We start from the raw sequence: 20,577 nt of genomic DNA on the forward strand, positions 1-20,577 counted from the left end.
ACAAGCCATAAGCCATCACACCATGTATCCATGTGTGTGTTTATGCACTATTTATATGTGTCAACTGTGACCTCTCCTTTCATCCCTCTGTGAAACCTAATTTTCCACTAGCTTTTTTTTTTTTTTTTATCTCCATTTATTGCCCCATTTCTGAGGACAGACATTGATATACACTGATTCATATGATGCATGTACTTGCCTCTCAGCGATTCAGCGTCGTGTTTAATCAATATTACATGGTGCTATGTTAAAGCTGCAGTGTGTAACTTCTGGTGATTTTATTGTTGGTGACATCACTGTTCTGTCTCTGATTGAACAGAAACAATGTAACGTTATTCAAACGCTGCGTCCTTCACGTATACAGCGGCAGTGCCGGGGTGCGCGGGTGGAGGAAAGAAGCATTTAGCCGTCAAACTGCTAAACAACCGGGTTTTTTGAGCCGTAGACTTCACTTTTGAAAAGTTTGGTGGGCACTTCTTTGTGCGTTTTGCTTTACTAGCGCAAAGTTGCTGTTGCCTCCATGTGTCTTGTCATAAAACGTATCACTTCCTGTGGGCCGTCGACACGAGATCTAAACACCGCTATACTGAGAAACACAGAGAGAGTCCTGTGGAGAATTGTGTAAATTAATTTGACAATAGTTTGAATATGTTTGTTTTTAAAAGTTATGTGATACAGATTTAACCTCCTCTTATTTTCTTCCCTATGCTGCTTCCTAAAATGCATATTTGTCTTCTTATATTGTCATCTCTTGCTGTTCCTCCTAACCTCTTTATCCTATCCCTTTATCTCAACAGGTATTACCCTCCCACTCCTCCACCATGCCTGTCTGCAGCTGCAGCAGCCCCTCCCTGCCTCCTGGCCATGCTGGGTCCTCCACCTATGCCCCCTCCATCGCCCAGGGGCACGAGAGGCCAGCACAACCCCGACATCCACCTCCACCTCCGCCGCTGTCACTTCACTGCCGCACCAGCATTTCTTTCTGCCTATCTCTTCTTCTCCTGCTCCTTTGCCTTCTCCACCTGCCCCCCGCCTGCCACTCACGGAGAGAGAAAGGTGGGGGAGGCGGCGGCGGCGGTGGTGGTCACTACATACCCATCCCGCAACCTCCGCCGCACCACATGGCCCTGCCCAACATCCTGCGAGGCCTCAGCATTGCTGTCGTCCTGGTGGGGAACTCTAGCGAAATGGCGCTGGCCGGGGCCCGGGAGAAAGAGGACTTTCTCCACATGGCACCCAATGTGGAGCTGCTGACCATGAATGAGACGGACCCTAAAAGCATCATCAAGAGCATATGTGACCTCATGACTGAACACTGGCTGCAGGGTGTCGTGTTTGGGGATGACACTGACCAGGAGGCCATCGCCCAGATCCTGGACTTCATTTCAGCCCAGACGCATATTCCAATTCTAGGAGTCCGTGGGGGCTCCTCCATGATCATGGCTGCCAAGGTAGGTTCCTCAAAGCCTTTGTTCACAAATGTACTTCTCACTCACGTTTAAACAAAACGGTACAAATGAGCGCGTTAATAGTGGTTCGAGTATTAAAACTAAAAAGCTACCCAGTGGTTGGACAATGTCGGTCAGCAGAGACGTCTCACTTCCCTCTCATAGCTGCCATTGCATAAAACAGTTAATTTGATGCTACTTGTAGTCACTCCTGTGGTGGATGATACAACGCTGTTGAGTTCTGACCTTAAGTCTCTGCTGGATTCCACTTCATTTGGTCATAGCTGCGTTGCTGTCACTGTTGTCAAATCATGTCACGGATAGATTTATAATAACAAGTGATAGTTTACAAGAAATTACTCACTACATATTTTGCTGTTTAATTTTGTGCCCATTTTTTGACCTGTAAAATTGACTAAATGTAAGAGTCTAACTGTTGCTGGTTGGATTTAGCTGTCTTTCACACTGACAGCCCCCTCCCAAACACGGTTACCGTAAAAGTGGCTTGCAACCTTCAAATACTCTCTACTCCACTGTCCTGATATAAACTCTGCCCAAACCAGAAGGCATTAAGTGGCAACAGGTAGTCACTTCACAGAATGAGAAGAATCACAACTCTCGTTTTAAAGCCTTGAGAGTTGTGATTTGGCCATCGCCATACTGAGGTTATGTAACTGGAAATTCCTATCGGACAATAGCGTCTGCCAATCACGCTGGTGTCCACTCACATTTGTTCATCTTTACCATCTATTTTCCTCTAATTAGGAACATAATGTACGTAACTGAAACATTAAAGCCTCAGGAAAATCTTATTATTATTACTTACTTTACTCTTATTTTACTATCAGTGAATGTTGGATTTATGGCCCTTCAGTGTCTTCTTACTTCTTGCTTTAGCTTCAACTGGCAAACTGGAAGACGACATCCATTTTTATATAGTCTGTGGCTACGACGTGTATTTCTCCACTCCATCTGACTGTCATGCTGCATCACTATTAAACTAGCAGACAGACAAAGACAGACAGAGTAAGCTGGGGTGTCTGAATGGAAGGAAAGAAATGCCAACTGTGCTGATGCAAAAGCCAGGATAACCTGGAGACTGCACCAGAATAGAGAGCTAGATCGACGCCTATTTACTTGGCTTTGCCTAATGAGATAAAGCAATCTGCTGCTACTTTATCTGCGTCTGCCTGGGATCTGGACTTGGATCCTATTCCAAAAAATCAGCTCGTTCATTTGTTGCTTCACACACACACAAATCCAGCTGTCTGGAAATCTAGAACACTTACATCAGTTGCTCGCACCTACTGTGTTTGATTCAGGACCTCTTAGTGTCTTAGTCTTATCTCAGCTGTCCCTGTTCCATGTCCTCCCATTTGTCTACGGACCCTCTGTTGTCTACAGGTCTCTGTACCAAGAGAGACATGAGTTGCATTGACACCACAAGAGACACCACTGAAGCTCTCCTCTGTGTTCTTTCTCATTAGAGCACTAAGGAGAGAAATGGCAGGGTCCACTCTCTCAGGTGCAAAGTGTACTGGACTGTTAACACATTTTCCTACAGAGCAGTGCTCTTATACTGCACTCAGTTCCATTTTCTTACATATTCATTTCTCTCTCTCTCTGCTGTCCCAGCACTGTAATAACATGTGTTTTAAACTCTCCACCTCGCTAATGGTATGTCCTTAAAACATATAAATATGTTAAAACCCTGTATGCATGGGTGCCGGCATTACCTGTGGAAATGTATGTTTGTTTTTTTTATTGCATGGAAAGATGCAAGAATGTGAGTGGAGGAGGGAAACAGAGGGGGGTGGATTATTAAGGAATGAATGGGACTGTGCATTTGTGTGTGTGTGTGTGTGTGTGTGCAGAGACAGTATCATTCGTTAAGCCCATGTGCCCTAACTGCACCAGACAGCAGGAAAGAGCAGTGTTTTGTGGCAGAGGTTTAAATGGATTTTCCCAGGCCACAAGCCAGAGCCTGCCTCTCCTGAGAGCTTTCTCCTGGCTGTACCGGGGCCCAGGAGAGTGAGGACGGAGCTGCGCTAAGGCCCAGTCTCCTAATGGATTTGTGTCTGCTTAATGGGCTGAGACAATGGAGTGGTGAAAATACGATAGAGAAAGATCAGAGGAAGAGAGGGACATGGGGGGGAGATAGGGACAATGAGATTGGGTAAAAGAAATTCTACTTTAAGTGAAAGTATGTTGAGCGAAAGATGTGGGAACTGTTTGAGAGGTTTTGGCAAGGTCAGGTGATTGTTCGGGCTGAGGCGTGCGGACAGGTGATGCACAGATGAAGGCAAAGACTGTGATGTAGAGTAAATTGAAGCAGGAGGGTGTGGAAGAGGGAGTAAGGATGAGAGAGGAGATGAAGAAAAAGCGATAGAGGGTGGTCATGAAAGATAGAATAGAATAAAAGGTTATTTTATCAAGCTAAAGAATAACTGTGGTGAGTTTTTGTTTTTTCTCTCTCTGAGCGAGCGTCCAAGGAAATGGACTTACAGGGATACAGGAAATAGGGTTTGAAATATGAGGTGCTTATCTTAAGCCCTTTCTCTATCACACACAAAAACACACACACACACAAAAGTGTGCGCCCATCAAGACTGAAAGAGCGACTGCTGCAATTACAGTTGGCAAAATGTCCCCTCCTTTTTAATTACACATCAAGGAAGGAAGAGAACAGGGAGTGACGCAGGAGGCAGAGAATACAGCATTTTGATATTTCCTGCAGAATGGGAAAGCGTTTTAGATTGTTCCATAAAATGCACCCTGCAGTGTGGACTGCTGAAGTGCTGTGTGAAGTGTCAGGTTGAATCAGAGTCAAAATGACTTTTTTTTTCTGTTCACATATGCATGCCCAAGTAATGTTACTCGTGTTTGTGTCGAAAAACAACACAATATTGAAACCCAGTGGGAGATGCTGGCCCCATCAAGTCCAGTGTCGTCAACCAAGACAACAGACCTTTGCAAAACACCTGTCTCTTGGTTGGCTTTGAGCCTCCTGATATCTGTAACAAGAACCAACCTGAATTCTTTAAAGCAATTCCCCCTGAGGATTGAGCAACACTGCAGCAGCAATTCAGCCATGAAGAGTAGAACTAGCTCTACCACAGTGGCTGCATGTACACACACAGCTCACCAGTGAGAAGGAGCTACGTGCTGTAGTTAGTGCTAGTGCGGCGGAAACGTGAACTTGCGTATAAGCCTGACATTCAAGAGAATTAAATAGATGAAGGAGTGGAAAGAGGAAGCCAGGCTGCTCTAGTAACAAGAAATGAAGAAGAAGTCAGTGGAGGAGAAGAGAGAGGGCGAGAGAGATGGATGTAGTCAAAGGGCACCCACATCTGTATCAATGAATAAGATCAGTGAGGGAGGGCTGGACAGTAAGTAAGAGGATGAGTGCGCTGAGTGCATGGCTGCATGACTGAGGAAGAGAGGAGAGAGACGGGAAGGCAGAGTGACATAGAGCGTGTGCTTGCAACAGCAGGTGGAGCGCCATCCATCCAGTGGAGCCAATGTTACATGAACAAGCTTAGGAGGCTGCCTCTTTGCTCAGGAAATCTCAGCCTCAATGGTAGACCAATCAAGAAGCAGGGGAAGATGGATAGAGCACAGCTGTAGCCACATCTGTGAAAGATAGAGGAGGAGGAGGTGACGGAGAAGAGAGAGGGAAAGCATCCAACAGTTTACGGGCCTGTGTGCGTGTGTGCCGTCGAACATCTGTGTGTGTTCATGTCAATTTGTGTGTCGTTATTAGTAATGCAGCGATTACAGATTTTGACGGTATGATTGTTGTCTGAGGAAAAGCCACGATTTCACGGTTTAACATTTATAATGCGTCATTTTTCAACACTCCACAATAAATTCACATGAGCGTCTTTAATTATAAATGTCATTGCATTATCCCCGGAGTGGATTACATGTCGTTTTGGAGAGCGCCCGATTCAGTGCTCCTTTTTCCTGCTTTGTTGCTGTTGGTTTACAATTGTGCTGAAGAAAAACAAGTAACTCTTAACTCACTGCTACCAAGTTGACTGTAAGTAAAATATTTATGTTTGATTCACTATCGTGCCAGCTCACTCGGTACATTTACATGCACAGTTTAATCGAGCTAAGGCAGTAGTCTGATTAAGACAGGCAGTCGGACAACTTGCCGAGTCCCAGTATACATGTGGAGGAGAAGATCGAATTATTGACCGTGTACGTCTGACTTAGCCCCTGAAGGTGGCGCTGTATCTCTATAAGCTTGCATGTGCATTGAATCAGTTTCCGGTTGGCCTTCATGTCACAGAAAAATAAACGGCAAACGGTGAGATGTTGTCCAGAGGAAAGATGCTGCTGCCGTATGATCCGAGAGAGGAAATGTGGGTGCATTTGTAGAACGCCAAGTCAGGGTCATCGGACTGTGAATCGCATTATCCAGGTTTGTTAGTCCGACTAAGACCAGCTCGATTTTAGTCAGACTAACGCGTTTACATGACATTAAGAAAACCAAATTATTGTCTTAATCCGTCTCAAATCGGACTTTTAACATGCATGTAAACACACTGAGTGTTTCATTAAGCAGCTTTGTCAATTGTTTAGCTAATGCATCCATGTAGCTGCAATTTAAGGTCCGGTGGCAACAAACATTAGCGGTGTAGCTCCGTGGCGGCCAGTTACTAAGCTGGAGTGTGGTTTATAGTTTTGGATAACTGATCTTGTTGCCTCATGGCACTTTAAGCTGGTACACCAGACATATGGTCCTCGTGCACTTATCATTTCCCTCACTGTGCTACCGTTTTTCATTGAAAGATACTGTGCTAAAAACTCTGTTTTGAGATTGTTGAGAACCATGTTGTTTTTAACCACGGGTAATACTGAAATTGTCTAGTAGTTGCATCCCCAGTTGCAACAATGCATCTTATTATCACCATCAGATATATGATATATTGCTTTCTTGGCTTCGCATGGTAGCTCGCTCAGTTTGGAAATGTCCATATACTGAGCACGGGTATATCACCAGCCAGAGAATGGCAACTGGCAAATTTCCCATAAAATTCTGACCAATCACATAACCCTTTACAAGCACGTAGGACATGTCGAGTCTAGACTGCAGTGTAAAAATGAACCAAGGTTAAGTGCAACATTGTAACATATTACTCCCTGAATTGTAATGAAATACAGGCATGAAAGCACCCTTACCTTCACTTGACCGAGTGCAGCTGGATAGTGATCTTGATGCTGTTGCAATAAATTTGAGATGCTGGACCCTTAGCAGTGACCGTTTTCCTGATCATTCTTTCAGTATCCAGAATGCTCTCATACCTCTCTCATAAACAAAGTTCTGAAACAACCACCTGCTATGGTTGAACGTGGTCCAAGGTTCCACTGAACTGACCTTGTTGCTTCATGCCACTTCAAGCTGGTGCACCAGATACTTCTGCCTGCAGTCACTTGTCATTTGTTGAATCTTCCTTTTCCTCACTGTGCTACTGTTCTCCGTTCTCAAAATCTGAACCAGAAACACTCCATGTTGCCATGATGACCATGACGTTTTTAATGGTGAAATTGGCTAATAGTTGCTTTCCTAGTGGTTACAGCCGCCATCGATGTAGATGCCTGAGCTTCAGTAATCATGATGATCTAAAGCTTTGGCTAATGCTCATATTATCAAGACATGATTAGCCATTTTCCCCAGCTTGTCTAGAAGGTATGGCTTTGTAATGGTTGCAAATAGCTGCAGTTGTTGCCGATCACCCTGAGGCAGCAACACAATACGAAACAGCGAGCTTATCTGTAAGCGGGGGCTGCTGCTGCTGCTGCTGCTGCTGCTATAGATCAGGAGAGAGATAACATTCACTTGTTCATGGGATTTGAATGTACGATTGTCGGCAATTAATGAGAAAAAGGAAAAGCAGCAAACTCTAATGACCCGAGGGGAACTACAATGACGAACAATCGCATACATGTAGAAACACACAGGCAAACATGCATAAAAGGCACAGGCATGCACATGCCCACATAATATGCAGTATGTATTCTTAAGTGTGTATATATATATAAAGACAAACTCTGCGTTGGGGGGGTAATTAATGCATGAATATTGCATAATAATGGAAGAAATGCCAAATAAGGTCCACAGTGAACACACATGTACCAACACAAATGTGTGGAGGCAAGCACACAGAGTGGCTGCCACATGCAAACAGGATGTGTTCACTGGCATTGTTTGTGGAACTGTCAGCCTTCTGTAGGAACAAAAGCTGTGGGATGCAGTCAATTAACTTTTGCCCAAATAATTCAAGCTTTCAGATGTGGTCATTTGCCTGTGGCTGTCCAAGTTAGTGTGTGTGTGTGTGTGAATTTCTTCCCAGGAAACATGCTCAATGATAGTATAGAATTGGTGTTGATCTGCGTCCAGGGATAGTTATTACAGTGTATGTGCGTGTGTGTGCGTGTTTGTGTGTCTCAGTTAAACACTTTAATTGAAGCATTCATAGGGATAATTAATGTCTTTGTCTCAGAAACATGTTCCCCTTGTCCTGTGTAGCTCGGTTTACTCTACATGTACGGAAAACTAGTCATTCATTCATTTTTGCTCTTACATTCATTATGTCCCCTTGGGGGTTAAGTCCAATGGACTGAACATGAATGTGCCTGCATTTATATTCCCAATTAATGTCCTACAATAACACCTATTGTTGTATTAATCACTGTGGTCCTGTACTCTGTTAATGTAATGTGCAGTTCGGCTTGGCAGCACTGTGTCCTTGTTGTAACAGCGATGCAATTAGGAACATTTGTAAATGATAAGAGAATTAAAAGTCTCTCTTTCTTTTTGTCACTTTTTATTTGTCCTCCAGTTTCCCTGTCCCTCTCTCTGTTCCCCTTCTCTTTCACATCTCTCTCCCCTAATTGTTTAGTTCATTCATGGATTGCGTTGTGTCGAGTAAAGCACAGTAAACCCATTGTAACAGCTTTCTGATCCATCCTTTCATCCTGGATAAAGGTTCTTTTCTCTGTTCACTTTTTATCCCGGGTGCCTCTCTGTTAGCGGTTTCATTGTCTGTGGGTCTCTTGAACTTAATCGTACGACTATTTTCATAGAGATGAATGTTTACCTCTCCTCTAATTATTTTGTTACAATTTTTAACTTAAACCCATGTGTTTCTTCATTGTTTTTTCATTACACAGGAGTTTTTCATAACAGAGAATAATAACAGCTCATGTTTACCATCGTGGTAATAATGATGCATTCTCAGTGGAAACACAAGCCACTGCATGCAAAGGGCCGGCTTTAGGCAAGGAGAGATGCATTTATAGAAACAACAACACATCTATAGAAACAACGTGATCTGGGTTCCTTGGTACTGCGTGGCCGCCCCACTGCTAGTTTCTTACTGCCTTACCGTCTCATTGTCCTGGTTTAGAAAATGTGACAACCCACTGTGTGTGTGTTCCCCTTTTCTGGAGAGAGAAAGTTCGAGAGTCAGACAGAGGAGGAGGGGAGGAAGAGGTAGGGAGAAATATTGAGGGCCCTAAATTTATGTGTCCTATTTTCCAACCACGTTGGTCTCAATTTACTCTGGCCATTTAGAATGTGGCCATTTTTAAACTCACCCCATAACTTTTTTTTTCGTACCGCCTCCTCCCTCACTGCCTCACTTTCTCTCTTTCCATACCAAAGTCGATTTCTCTTTTCTGCTCCATTGCTTTACATTATAAACAGATTGCTCCTGTTCAGTAGATTAATGCGGGCAGATGTTGTGCTTATACTTAAATACTTACTTAATAATTAAAAATAAATGAGGAAGGTTCTTACAAAATGACTGATTTCACACAGCCCAAACCAAAGTGATATATATTCCATTCCAGCGTTTCTCCCAGTCCACCTGCCCCCTTTTTGCCCCCTCATCTTTTTTCCTTATGAATATAAAGGATGAAGGTATGGATCATCCTGCTGTGACGAGGCAAGAAAACAGATTTACACCACATGCACAGGTGCCACCCATGTATCCACACTTTGCTCTTTTTCCTCTCCTCTCTCAATCGGGCCATCAACTCACTCCAAAATCCCTCCTCCCGTCCCTTTTCCCACCTGCTTGGCCTCTTTTCCTTCAGTCTCTCTCAGTCTCTCTCAGTCTTGGTACAGGTCCAGCCACACCTTCCCTCCAAACCCAACCCTCCCTTCACATCACCTGACTCCCTCTGGCTCTACCTTTACACCTCCCTCTCACACACAGCTCCCCCCCCCCCCAATTATCATCCTTTAAGTCACAAATCGGCGACGGTCACACTACCGATATTCCTGCTTTCTATAATACCCAGAAAACAGAGAATTGCTGCTGAGAATTTTCAGTTGAAAGCTTCAGGACTGTGTTTTAGTCTGGAAAGGCCAGAAGTGAGACCTTTGAAAACAATGACACAGGCAGTCTTGTATAAAGTACCTTAAAGAGATACTTGTTACTTGTTGTTAAAATATATAACATGTACTTTTGTTTAATTTTCTGATATAAAACTTTATATATATAAGTTTTAGTGTTTCAGTGGTAGGGCAAGTTGGCTCTACTCTGAATGGGTGAATGTCAAAACTGTAGTATAAAGCAGCTCAGAAAAAGGCTAGAAAAGCTCTGTATAAATACAAACCATTACCAACTCTTCTTCTTCTTCTTCTGATTGTATTTGGTAGTAACGAGTAACAAAGATAGTTAGAGGAAATGTAGTGGAGTAAAAGTAAAAGTTGCTTTTGAAATACTTCAGCAAGTATGAGTGGAATCGTCTAATGGGTGCCTGGTTGCAGGTGACGTCTGTGAACTTCCAACTGTCATGGCACCAGTCAAAACACGAAACTTGAGTTTGTTTTCCAACTGGAAGACCAGGTCTATTTTTATGTACAGTCTATGGTCAGGACAAAGATTATTTTAATCTGAAAATGCCATTTTCAAACTAAAAATGTGGTAGAATTGATGTAGCCATAGTCCAGTGCTCCCTTTTACCAATTCTCCCTATACTTCATCACCACCATTATCTACAAGCAGCTCCTCTCACCTTCCCTCCTCTCCTCTGATATCCATCCTTAGCCTTTTATCCCCTTGTGAACCTAACACTCTTTTGCCAGGACCGTAATTAGCCTTATCTCCACTTGCCTCCGCCCTGATTCAGAGGTGGAGAGGGAATGGACCTCTATCTATTCATAGGCCGAGATGAGTCAGTGCTTTTCTATGAAGTATACAGTACATATAGAGATGAGAGAAGAGTGGAAACTATAAAGGACTGGTTAATTACTGCACCATAGCCCTGCCAGTGAAAGAATCAAAGGCATGTCGCTGCCCCGCCCTGTCTCACCCTGACACCAGCCTCTTTCACCTTTAGCACAGCCATTTCCCCTCCGACTGTTTACAGCTGTCCATTTATAAACTTCTGCCTCTCTTGCTCCTGCTGGCAGATGGTTAGTCTTGTCCACAAACAGTCACAGATTCAGACCCAACAGCGTCCAGTCTGTTCATGTGAGAATAATGAATGAATGAGACTTCACCTCATCTTCGCTCTACAGTCACTCTACGTCGGTGTGTCATTCAGAGCTTCGACGCAGTGTTATTTTAACGTCCAAAAACCAACCGCTATGTTTCATTTGTGTAATTACTGTCAGCAAATGAGCCTTTTTTTCCTGAAATCATAGCATCTTCTCCATTAGATTTTATAGTTTTTAGTTTTAGTTAGTGCCAAATGTTGTGGCTGAAACAGACGGAGGGAGCGGTCTTTGTAAAGCTGAAGAGACGAGAACACGCAGTAGTAAAATATTTGGGATACAGGTTTAAAGATATTCTTTCTATAAGTCCCACTATGGGCAAATTTGCAACAGTAATAAAACGTAAAAAAGAATTATAAAAATCAAGAAATATATTGGTAAAACAGTAGATAGGAACCTCTTGTTCAGACACTGAGGATGTGTTAGTCTGATCCAGACTTGTCGTACACAGTTTGTACATCAGTACATACTATCATTCTGTGACTCATTTTTAAGAGGCACAGTCATGCATATAAACTATCAAACTGTGTGTCATTTTCTGGACAATCATAGATTTGTTGTGACAATGTACTAGAGCTCTATCAAACAGTGTGAACATGGTGCTGAGGCTGGATACCCATATCCTCGCCGAGACTCCAGCTCTGTTTGTTCAGTGTCACTTCACTCAAGAACTTGCAAATCAAGAGGCACAGTAGAATTTCAGACATGAGGATACCACCGTGTGAGTCAACTCGCCTGTCAAGACACATCACTGCACAAATCCTCACCAACTTCATTAAGTTGTTGACGGCACAGTGGCATAGTTGTTAGCACTGTTGACTCACAGCGTTTGAGTCCCAGACCATTCCAGGTCCTTTCTGTGATGGGAAAAGGGGAACGCTTAGGGAAATGCTCCTGTCAATGTCCATGACCGAGTTGGTCCTTGGGTCCATTGTTCCTAGTTCTACGAAAGTTACCTAGAAGAGGATGTCTGTTCTCAAAGTGATTTGTAAAATAAGAATGGGAAAGTGTTGAGCATGGTTGTGTTTAGATAGAGAATAAAAGTCAATGTAAACAAAGGAAATGAGGCCAAATGATGTCAATTGAGAATCAAAGCAAGCTGATAAAAATTCAAACAAGTGCAGCCTGTGAGACTCTTCGCACCCTTAGACCCCATTCTCACTCACTCTCCATCTCTTAAACCCCACCGTATATCACAATCTAAATCAACAATGTATCAAAAGCAGCAACTCAAAGTTAGGAATCCCATTTTTCCTTAGCTTTATTCATTTCAACAACAAATCCTGGTTTAATTATACAGTTAAAACAACTTCGAATAGTCTCAATACTAACATGTCAGAAGATGATATTTGGGTCTCAGACTGAAGATGACCCAGCTTGTTAAGCCCACGTGAGGCAGATTGTGATTTAACATTTTGTTGCAACTAACAGACAAAAACCTACATTCAGGTCACCATCACATGAAGAAGCTGCGACTAGGTTATATTAAGCATTTTATGCTTGGGGGAAAAAAAAGGTCTAATGACCGCTTGATAATTTCAACAGAATAATCTTCTGTGACCTTAAAAACATGATTGAACTGGTTGCTTAGGTGACGTCTGAAGTGCAGCAGGGAAAGCCCGTATGTCGGGTGCTCTTGGTAAAAGGGGAAACGATGTTTATTCATAGATTCTTGGCTGCCTTCAGATCACAGGTTACAAAACAAACACATTTGTTTTGTAACTTGTGATTTAAATGTCGTCCTGACAAAAACATGCTGGCTTCTTTTAAAAAAAACAAAAAACTTTTGATTTAGCCGTTTGGTTAAAGGCTTTTTAAATGCTGTCTTTCTTGTTGTTTTTACTTTAAGATTAATTTAATTGTTTTAGTGCATTTATACAAATTAGCTATGTTTGTCTGTGCTAACACATTCATCAGTGTTTCCTTTCACAAACACTCCCCCTCTACATTTATAAAGCCATATATAGTTGTTGTTTTTTTCAACCAAGTTTCCTTCAGTTTGTATTTCTTTTCAGAAGTTAAGTTTTCTCTTTTTCTTTCTTTTTTCTTTGCTATCTCTTTAGTTTTGTCCATATCCTGTCTCGCCCCTGGCCTAATGTGTGGATCGACTGTCACACATGTCTGTATCATTGGAAGGAAAGAGTGAAGGAAGGCAAGACTGCCTGTCTTAGTTGAGGAAAGGAAACTAGAGAGAGGTAGAGAGAGGGGGGGGGTTTATAGAGAAGATTAATTAAGAAAGAGTGAAGAGTGCAGGAGGCAGGGATGTGGAGAGAAGACAGGCGTGAGTGAAAACCACATTGTACTCGCTCAATTAGTCACCAATGCTGTGCCAAGCTGGCCCCGTCAAAGCCACGTGACACACACACACACACACACACAGTAGCCTGTGCATTAGACTACTATGTTCTTGCTGACCTAAAGTATCATGCACCATGGTTCTCAAACTGTGGTACGTGTACCACCAGTGGTACGCCAGCTTCCTCTAGTGATATTTGGAGGAGAATCAGAAATACTGTTCTACTGTATATCCCAGGGTATGTGATCGTAGTGGAGCTGAGGAATTTTGACCAGAGTGCGTAGAAAATGAAACAAATGACAACAACAACAACAAATGTATCTTATGTCTAACCTTAGTCACCTTATCTCTTGCTCCATCTTAATCTAATTTCACTATACCCGTGTCTAAAGTAGATTTGAGGAAGAGGAAGATGATGAGAGAGCAAATAATCTTATTGGGAATAAATCTGCCTCCTGTGACCTATTTACACCACCGTATTTTAACGTTGGTGATAATGGTTTTACTATTAGCTCAATATTTTCTCAGGTGGTACTTGGTATAAACAGTTTGAGACCTGCTGCTATAGCACTTTTACCCAAACCTCAAGTCTTGAGGTTTCTTAACACATTTTCCCATGATTTATTAGCACGTTAATAATAATAATAATAATAATAATAATAATAATAATAATAATAATAATAATTTTTCAGACAATCAATTACATTTTTCAAAATGCTTATTGTTGATGATGCGAGATTTAAAATAGCATACAGTATGCATACAGCCGGAACTGTTAACAAACAAATGGAACATTCTTCAAATCCTGGTAGACACCATTACTGTAATGACGCGCTTCCACTATGCAATTCCAGCACGTCTCACCTCGGGCTCGACTCTACACGGTTCGGTTTTCCATTGCTATAGTACCTCCTCAACATGGGTGGAGTCAAGTAAAGTATCGGCTCAGCTCGCTTGGAACCTCGTCAGAGCAGTACCAGTTACAAGCGCTAATGGGTAAAACCATGCCGAGTCACGCCTTGCTGGAACTGTGTAGTGGAAAAGCACTATAAGTATATCTGGAAGTGATTAAGTTTAAGTCCCTGAATGAAGCATGCTCCTCTCTCTTGCCCAGGTGCTCTTCTTTTTTCATTTTTGTTATTAAAATCATCATCACTAGACGCCGACTCCATCTGTTTCTTCCAGTGAAGCTATTTCCTTCTCTATATTCTCTTAATTTATCTGCTTGATTGCACAGTTGTAATAGGTACTAATGTAACTAGCAACAGTGCGCCGACATTCGCCTCTAAATTATTCACAGTTCTGTGTGATTTATTTGTGTTGCCATTTATATGCAACGGCTCCAACGATAAAACCAAGACGTAAACGTTAATCAGTCCTTAAAGACAGTAATAACTGTCAAACTGTTCCTTACAAACAAAACACAGATACAAAAGTACAAAACACACTCAGAAACAGTACGTGGAGGCACTGAAAAATAAATTCCCGTCTTTTTACACTTTCAGAGACATCCAAACACGCATTTAAGAGAGCAAACGTCAGGGATTGACCTACTGGTGCACAAACCGCCTCACATGCACAGGCAAACCGTCATATGAATTCCAGGTGACAATGATTGTCAGAGGCTGTTTCTCTCTGAGCTGATTGCACAGAAACATTTCACCCTGAGACAGGTGCCAGAAGCAAAACAGGCCAGCGGTTCACCATCATCTCCCATTCCACCCTCTCCGTGTGCCATCACACACAGGTGGATGGTTGTGAGGGAGGAACAGCTGTGCAGTAAATATAATCATTACAGTAAATAAAAAGATGCACATTTACATGTTATCCACTCAGCAGTCCCAGGAGCAAACACAATTTATAGTAATTGCTGTTTTTATTTTTATTTTGGATCATTCAAATATTCAAATGTCCTATTCATTCATTGCCAGAAAACATTCCTGGTGTTGAAGGGGAAAAAAGAAACACTGAGAAGATGTTTTTTACTCAACCCCATTCTGTCTATATCTTTCCATCCCTATATTTTGACTCCGCTGCTCTGGTGCTGTCTCTCTCTCTCTCTCTCTCTCTCTCTCCCTCCCTCCCCTCCTCTCCCTCTCTTCCTCATGTCATGTGAGTTGAGTCCATGCGAGGTTTGGCGATGAATGTAAATGTTGCACCTCCCCACACTTGTTCTCCTAAATTACCGCCACCTCTTTCCTCTTCTCTCTGCAATTGCCCACAAGCCTGCAGTTTCATTCTAGCGCATCGACTGGTGGAATCTGCCCCCGTCGTCAGCATCCATATAAACACGTTTACAGATACAGTACACAGACCTATGAGTCACGCATAACAAATAGCACTGAGAGATGGAAAAATACATCTGTAAGATGCTTGTTTTGTGTGGATCAGAGTTGTGGACCCCCCGGAAAATACACCTGGCTCATTATATTCAACCTTGTATTGGTCACTAGGGACAGGCAGGGTTTTGTATTTATGTTTTTGAATGCGAGTTATTGGTTATAAATTCAACATTGCCGCACAAAGGTGATTTATTGTTTTCACTACAGCACTGGATAACTGAAATGCTTTGTTGGTGAAGTGTTGGTGCCAATCAGAGTCTGACTTCCGGGTAGTTCACTGACGTCACACGGAAGCTGAAACCAGTAAACAGTAGACAAACTAGTTTCAGGGAATAGTTATTTTAAACCATGGAAGAAGAACAACCACAACAACCATTTTTTTTGCCTTTGTGTTCTCATTAGGAATAGTACCAAAACTGTTCAATTTTACAGTACCCTTCCCTTGGGGTACCAGAGTAATGGTACGGTACGTCACGGGTGGAGCTAGACCCACGACAGTCAGCTGACTGGGCTACAGAAAAGCGTCACTTGGTATTTCTTCAATGCGCAGTCTATTCTCATACATTCTCATTCTCATAGCTTGATGTCTTGTTGACACAAACAGCCACAAACCACAGCGCACACCCCACCTACCAAGTAAAGGTACTGTTCTCTATCGAATTGCAAGCCTGGCTGAGGGCTTTACCATTCCAAACCATACCAAACTGTACCAAACTGAGCTGTACCATGAAGGAAACTAGCCAACTGTCACCCTAAACTATTCTAGCTGCAAAAGCCAGCATGGGTAAGGCACCTAATGTCATGGTTTATGCATACATACATGTGCTGGGAATCACACAACACAGCTTGTAGGGATTTGACTGTAGGGAGGTTTTAGGTCCTGTAGCTTCTGAAAGATCCTTCAGAGGTGTCGGTAGTATGAGGTACTGACACATCCAGGAGTAAGTGCTGACTGCGCTGTGCACGCCCCCCCTGCACCGGGAACTAGCTTCAGACAGACAAGCATGCTGCCACTGAAACCAAGCCCCCTGAAAGTTGGAGCTAGACTCAGACAATATCTCCTTTGGTTGACCTCTCTTGGTAATAAATCTAAGTGAACAAGAACACACCCACATCCTTAGAGTATGAGTTCAATGCAGACAGATGGTGAGACTTTTAAATAGAACACCCTAGTGCTTCTTGTTCCTCCTGCCAATCTTCACCAAACGAGGCCCAACACAATCGATACCCGTTGAATGAATTGGCAGACAGCGGAGCCTGAGGTGGCCTGGTTGCAGATCTGCCATCTGCAGGACCATTGACTGGGCTCTCGATTGCTGACAAGCTTGACAGGTGGGGTGGTGGTGGTGTTGCTGCAGAATACTGTTCTGCCTCTTCTCTCGGACCATTGGTGTCATTATGTTCTCTTAAAGAGATTCACATGAACTTCCTTTCATATGAAAACCATGACCGCCTTCGTCATCTTTCATGACGTGTGCTCTCTTTTCACATGTTTCAAAAGAAGAGTTTATAAAAGTTAGGCTCATTTCAACTGAAGCGTTGACGTCTTTTAAAGGCTCTTGTGTGTAAAAATGAGTCACATCTAATGGTAAGACTGCATTATACTGATTATAGCAAATGGAGAAAAAACTCGTCCGCTCCCCCCTTCCAAAGTGTCAGGGAACTATGATGGCCTTCACATACCAAAAACAACATAGCTATTTTTTGTTTGTGTAATAAGATTCAGCCTCAATACAAATACAAATGCACACTCTGTCTAGTTTGTCCATTCTGGCTTGCTGTAGAAACATGGCAGTGCCTTGCCTAAAGTACAAATGGACATTTTTTTTTATTTGAAAGAGATTATTTACCCATACCAACATAACTTATGGGCAATATATTACATTTCTGCCAGTAAACCCTCCTACATGTTACACACTGCACCTTAATCACCATATTATCCTGTTGCATAACATGTTATTGTTTTTCATCCTTTTGTCTTTATCACCGTTACCATGTTTCGTATCATCAGTTGTCGTCATCATTATTATCCATCAAACAAATTCCTGCTGAGCATTGTCTTATTTGCATTAGCTTCTGTATTTGTTCCCCGTCACATCAGTCCTTTATCAGGCTCGTGTCTGGTCCGCTGTTGTTTGGCTGCCCTGCTCTCTGTCAGAGGCTGATTTGCATTCGCAAAGTCAAACGGGCTTAATAGACTTTTATTGGCACGAGGTGGCTCGGTGCTGAGGGTTCTTTTTAAACAATGCAATATGCTAATAAACAGAACGCTGTGTACCGAGGCAACAGCTGGCACAACAACAACAAAACAACAACACATGCAAGCGTCCAACTCAAAGGCCTGCATTAATAAATCCACTAGTGCAGTGCCTGTCCAGTATGTGCCTTTTTTGTATGTGTGTGTGTATTTTCGCTGTGTTTGAATGGTCACTGTGTTCTGTGTGCTGTGTGAGAGGAGGTGGAAGCACTTTTTGAGTGATATAAATCTTGCATTTCTTATCCAAACACCGCCAAAGTCGGCACTGCGCACACTGGCGCCCTTACTCAGTCAGTTTTCAAGTGACCCGTTAGTCAGTTACGTCAACAGACAGACATTTATAGATAGATGAGCTTTTCTCAAAGGCATTCTTACATATCAGGCTTAAAAGTAATAGGAGAATTAAATTCAGTTTTACTTTTAGTGTGAACTTTACCTGAGAGTCACAGCTGGTGAGCACAGCCAATGTATGCCAAGGTTATTTTATTAGATAAGAGTGGAGGGTGTAGACCAGCCGTGCTGTACTCTCTCACCTTGTTTTGGATCAGGGCCAGTTGATACTGTAGGAGCATACTGTGCATCGCATTGATTAAGAAGAATGTGCAACATACTGTAGCTGAACTTTTATCTCTCTACAAGTGACACCAGCCATGAAGATAAGTGATTAAAGAAGGGCAAAAAAACCGAAGTTTGTGTTCGCTTGCACGATTAGAGCTCACTGTGTAGTGACCACAAAAAATACTGGATTTGTTTTGGATAGGGTGGGTCAAGTAAAAGACATTCTTTTAATTATTATTTTACTCAATTTTTTATTATTATTTTGCCCTTTGATTACTTTAAGATTGTCCTCAGGATTGCTGCAGTCCATCTCCTAAATTATTGCAGTGTTTTTCCATTCATGTGAAGGATAGAGGTTGAAGTCCACTTTGTTTCTACACTCAAAACTGTTGATATGGAGATAATGGAAACCATGGGAAGTGTCGGATTTTATCCCGTGTTCATAAATCCACCCCGATGTATAGGGGCCATTATCTTCTTGAAATATTGCGCCATCATGGAAAAAAAAACAATATTTTCACCTTGGGGTACTACACAACAGCCATATCTTCATATACAGCACCTTGGCTTTTATGAGATCATGCAAAGCAATCATAGAACCAAACAACTCCCCGAAGAAGCCTGACGATTGCCCTTACTGTATAATATAGATTCACTATGACGTTTAACAGCATGGCAGTAAACCCTGTGCCTTGTTTTCAGGAATTGAGTTACAAATGCAGAGCTGTGTGTCCTTCTGCTGTGTAGGAATTATGTCTGGACAGCCGGGCTCCTCAAAATTGATGTACACGTACGGTGTTTAAGGCAGGAAGTCATGTGTGCTCAACACAGGGACACGGGGAGTGGACGCTGTGGTGGTGGATGGTGTCCTCATGTTACTGATGCATCCACACAAACTGTCACAAACGTGTAAATAACATACAGTATACATTTGCTTTGGTATACTGACCCTAATATATAACTGACCCTAATATATAACTGACCATAATATATAACTGACCCTAATATATAACTGCAATGTTTTCCGCACCAAATGTTCGCACCACTTTCATGGGATGGCATCTAGTTTTACAGAGTTATAACTGTCTTCCCCCTTCTTTATTATCTCAACAGTCTCTTCTACTCCAACTCTGTTAAGTGCAAAGTGTGAAACACTTTTACAAAGCTCGAGACAAATTTATATTCAGGGCAAAAATAAAATTACATTTCACAAAGCACATTTACAGGATGTGAAACACTTTTACACGTGCAGAGACGGAATTACATTTTGACAACAAATTCACAAAAATGGGAAACACGTTCCCATTTTTAGAAAACACTTACGAATCCCAAAATATATTCACCGTAGCTGCAGTCCTGACGGAAAAAGGAATCTACCGAATGCTGTCACCTGGAAGTGATAAAGTCAGAGGTCATTTCTTGTCGTCCTCCATGGAGTTCATGCTGACTGAGCATGAACTGTGACTGAGTGATGTTTGTCCAAAACTCAAGAGCAGTGAGTCGTGTGGTTTTGAGTGCACACGTTCTGCTGGAACAAAGTTCAGTTTCAAAATAAAATGTTAACAGCAGACTAATAGCACTTTTATTTACATGGCTTCAGATCACTAACGGGAAGTTACACTCACGCTGTTCAGAGTCCTTTCGTCCGGTCCATGTCTTGTAAATATTCTGGAGACCATCCACATAAAAAAGATAAAATCATGAAGTGATTCATCCATAAACTCTTAGAGGACGACACAAAACTGACCTCTCACTCTGTCGTGTCTGGGTGACTTGCAGCATTTGGTACATTACCTTAAAGGGAAGCTGCATGATGTTTGTTTACATCCATGTTAAAAGTCTGATTTTAACGAAATCAACTCAAATCAATAATATTTCAGTTTTCTTAATGTGTAAACATATTCATCCAACTAAAATGAAGCTAGTCCTAGTTGGACTAACATTAGAGCTGAAGCCTTTTTCATGATTAAAACAAGATTTCCGATTATTTAAGCTTCTTATAATGTTAATATTTTTTTCATTTCTTTGCTCTGGAGAACAGAGAAATCATTAAAAGTGAATCATTTTGGTTTGTGGACAAAACAAGACATTTGAGAACATCATCATTTCCAGGTTTGACGAACACCGATCAACATTTTGATATTTTATGGACCAAACGA

At 42.2% G+C, this 20,577-nt stretch overlaps 1 protein-coding gene across 3 annotated transcripts in view; it reads left to right on the forward strand.

Annotated features, from left to right (window-relative positions):
- The window catches only part of grin2ba (glutamate receptor, ionotropic, N-methyl D-aspartate 2B, genome duplicate a), a 122,481-nt gene that overhangs the window by 30,748 nt on the left and 71,156 nt on the right, over positions 1–20,577 (forward strand). For all 3 annotated transcript variants that reach the window (XM_058653369.1, XM_058653368.1, XM_058653370.1), the window contains one exon: positions 798–1,451. In XM_058653369.1, the coding sequence (XP_058509352.1) occupies positions 798–1,451 (654 nt within the window). The remainder of the gene's footprint in view (positions 1–797; positions 1,452–20,577) is intronic.

The sequence above is a fragment of the Solea solea genome, chromosome 16 (assembly GCF_958295425.1).
Source record: "Solea solea chromosome 16, fSolSol10.1, whole genome shotgun sequence".
In the NCBI taxonomy this organism is placed as follows: domain Eukaryota; kingdom Metazoa; phylum Chordata; class Actinopteri; order Pleuronectiformes; family Soleidae; genus Solea; species Solea solea.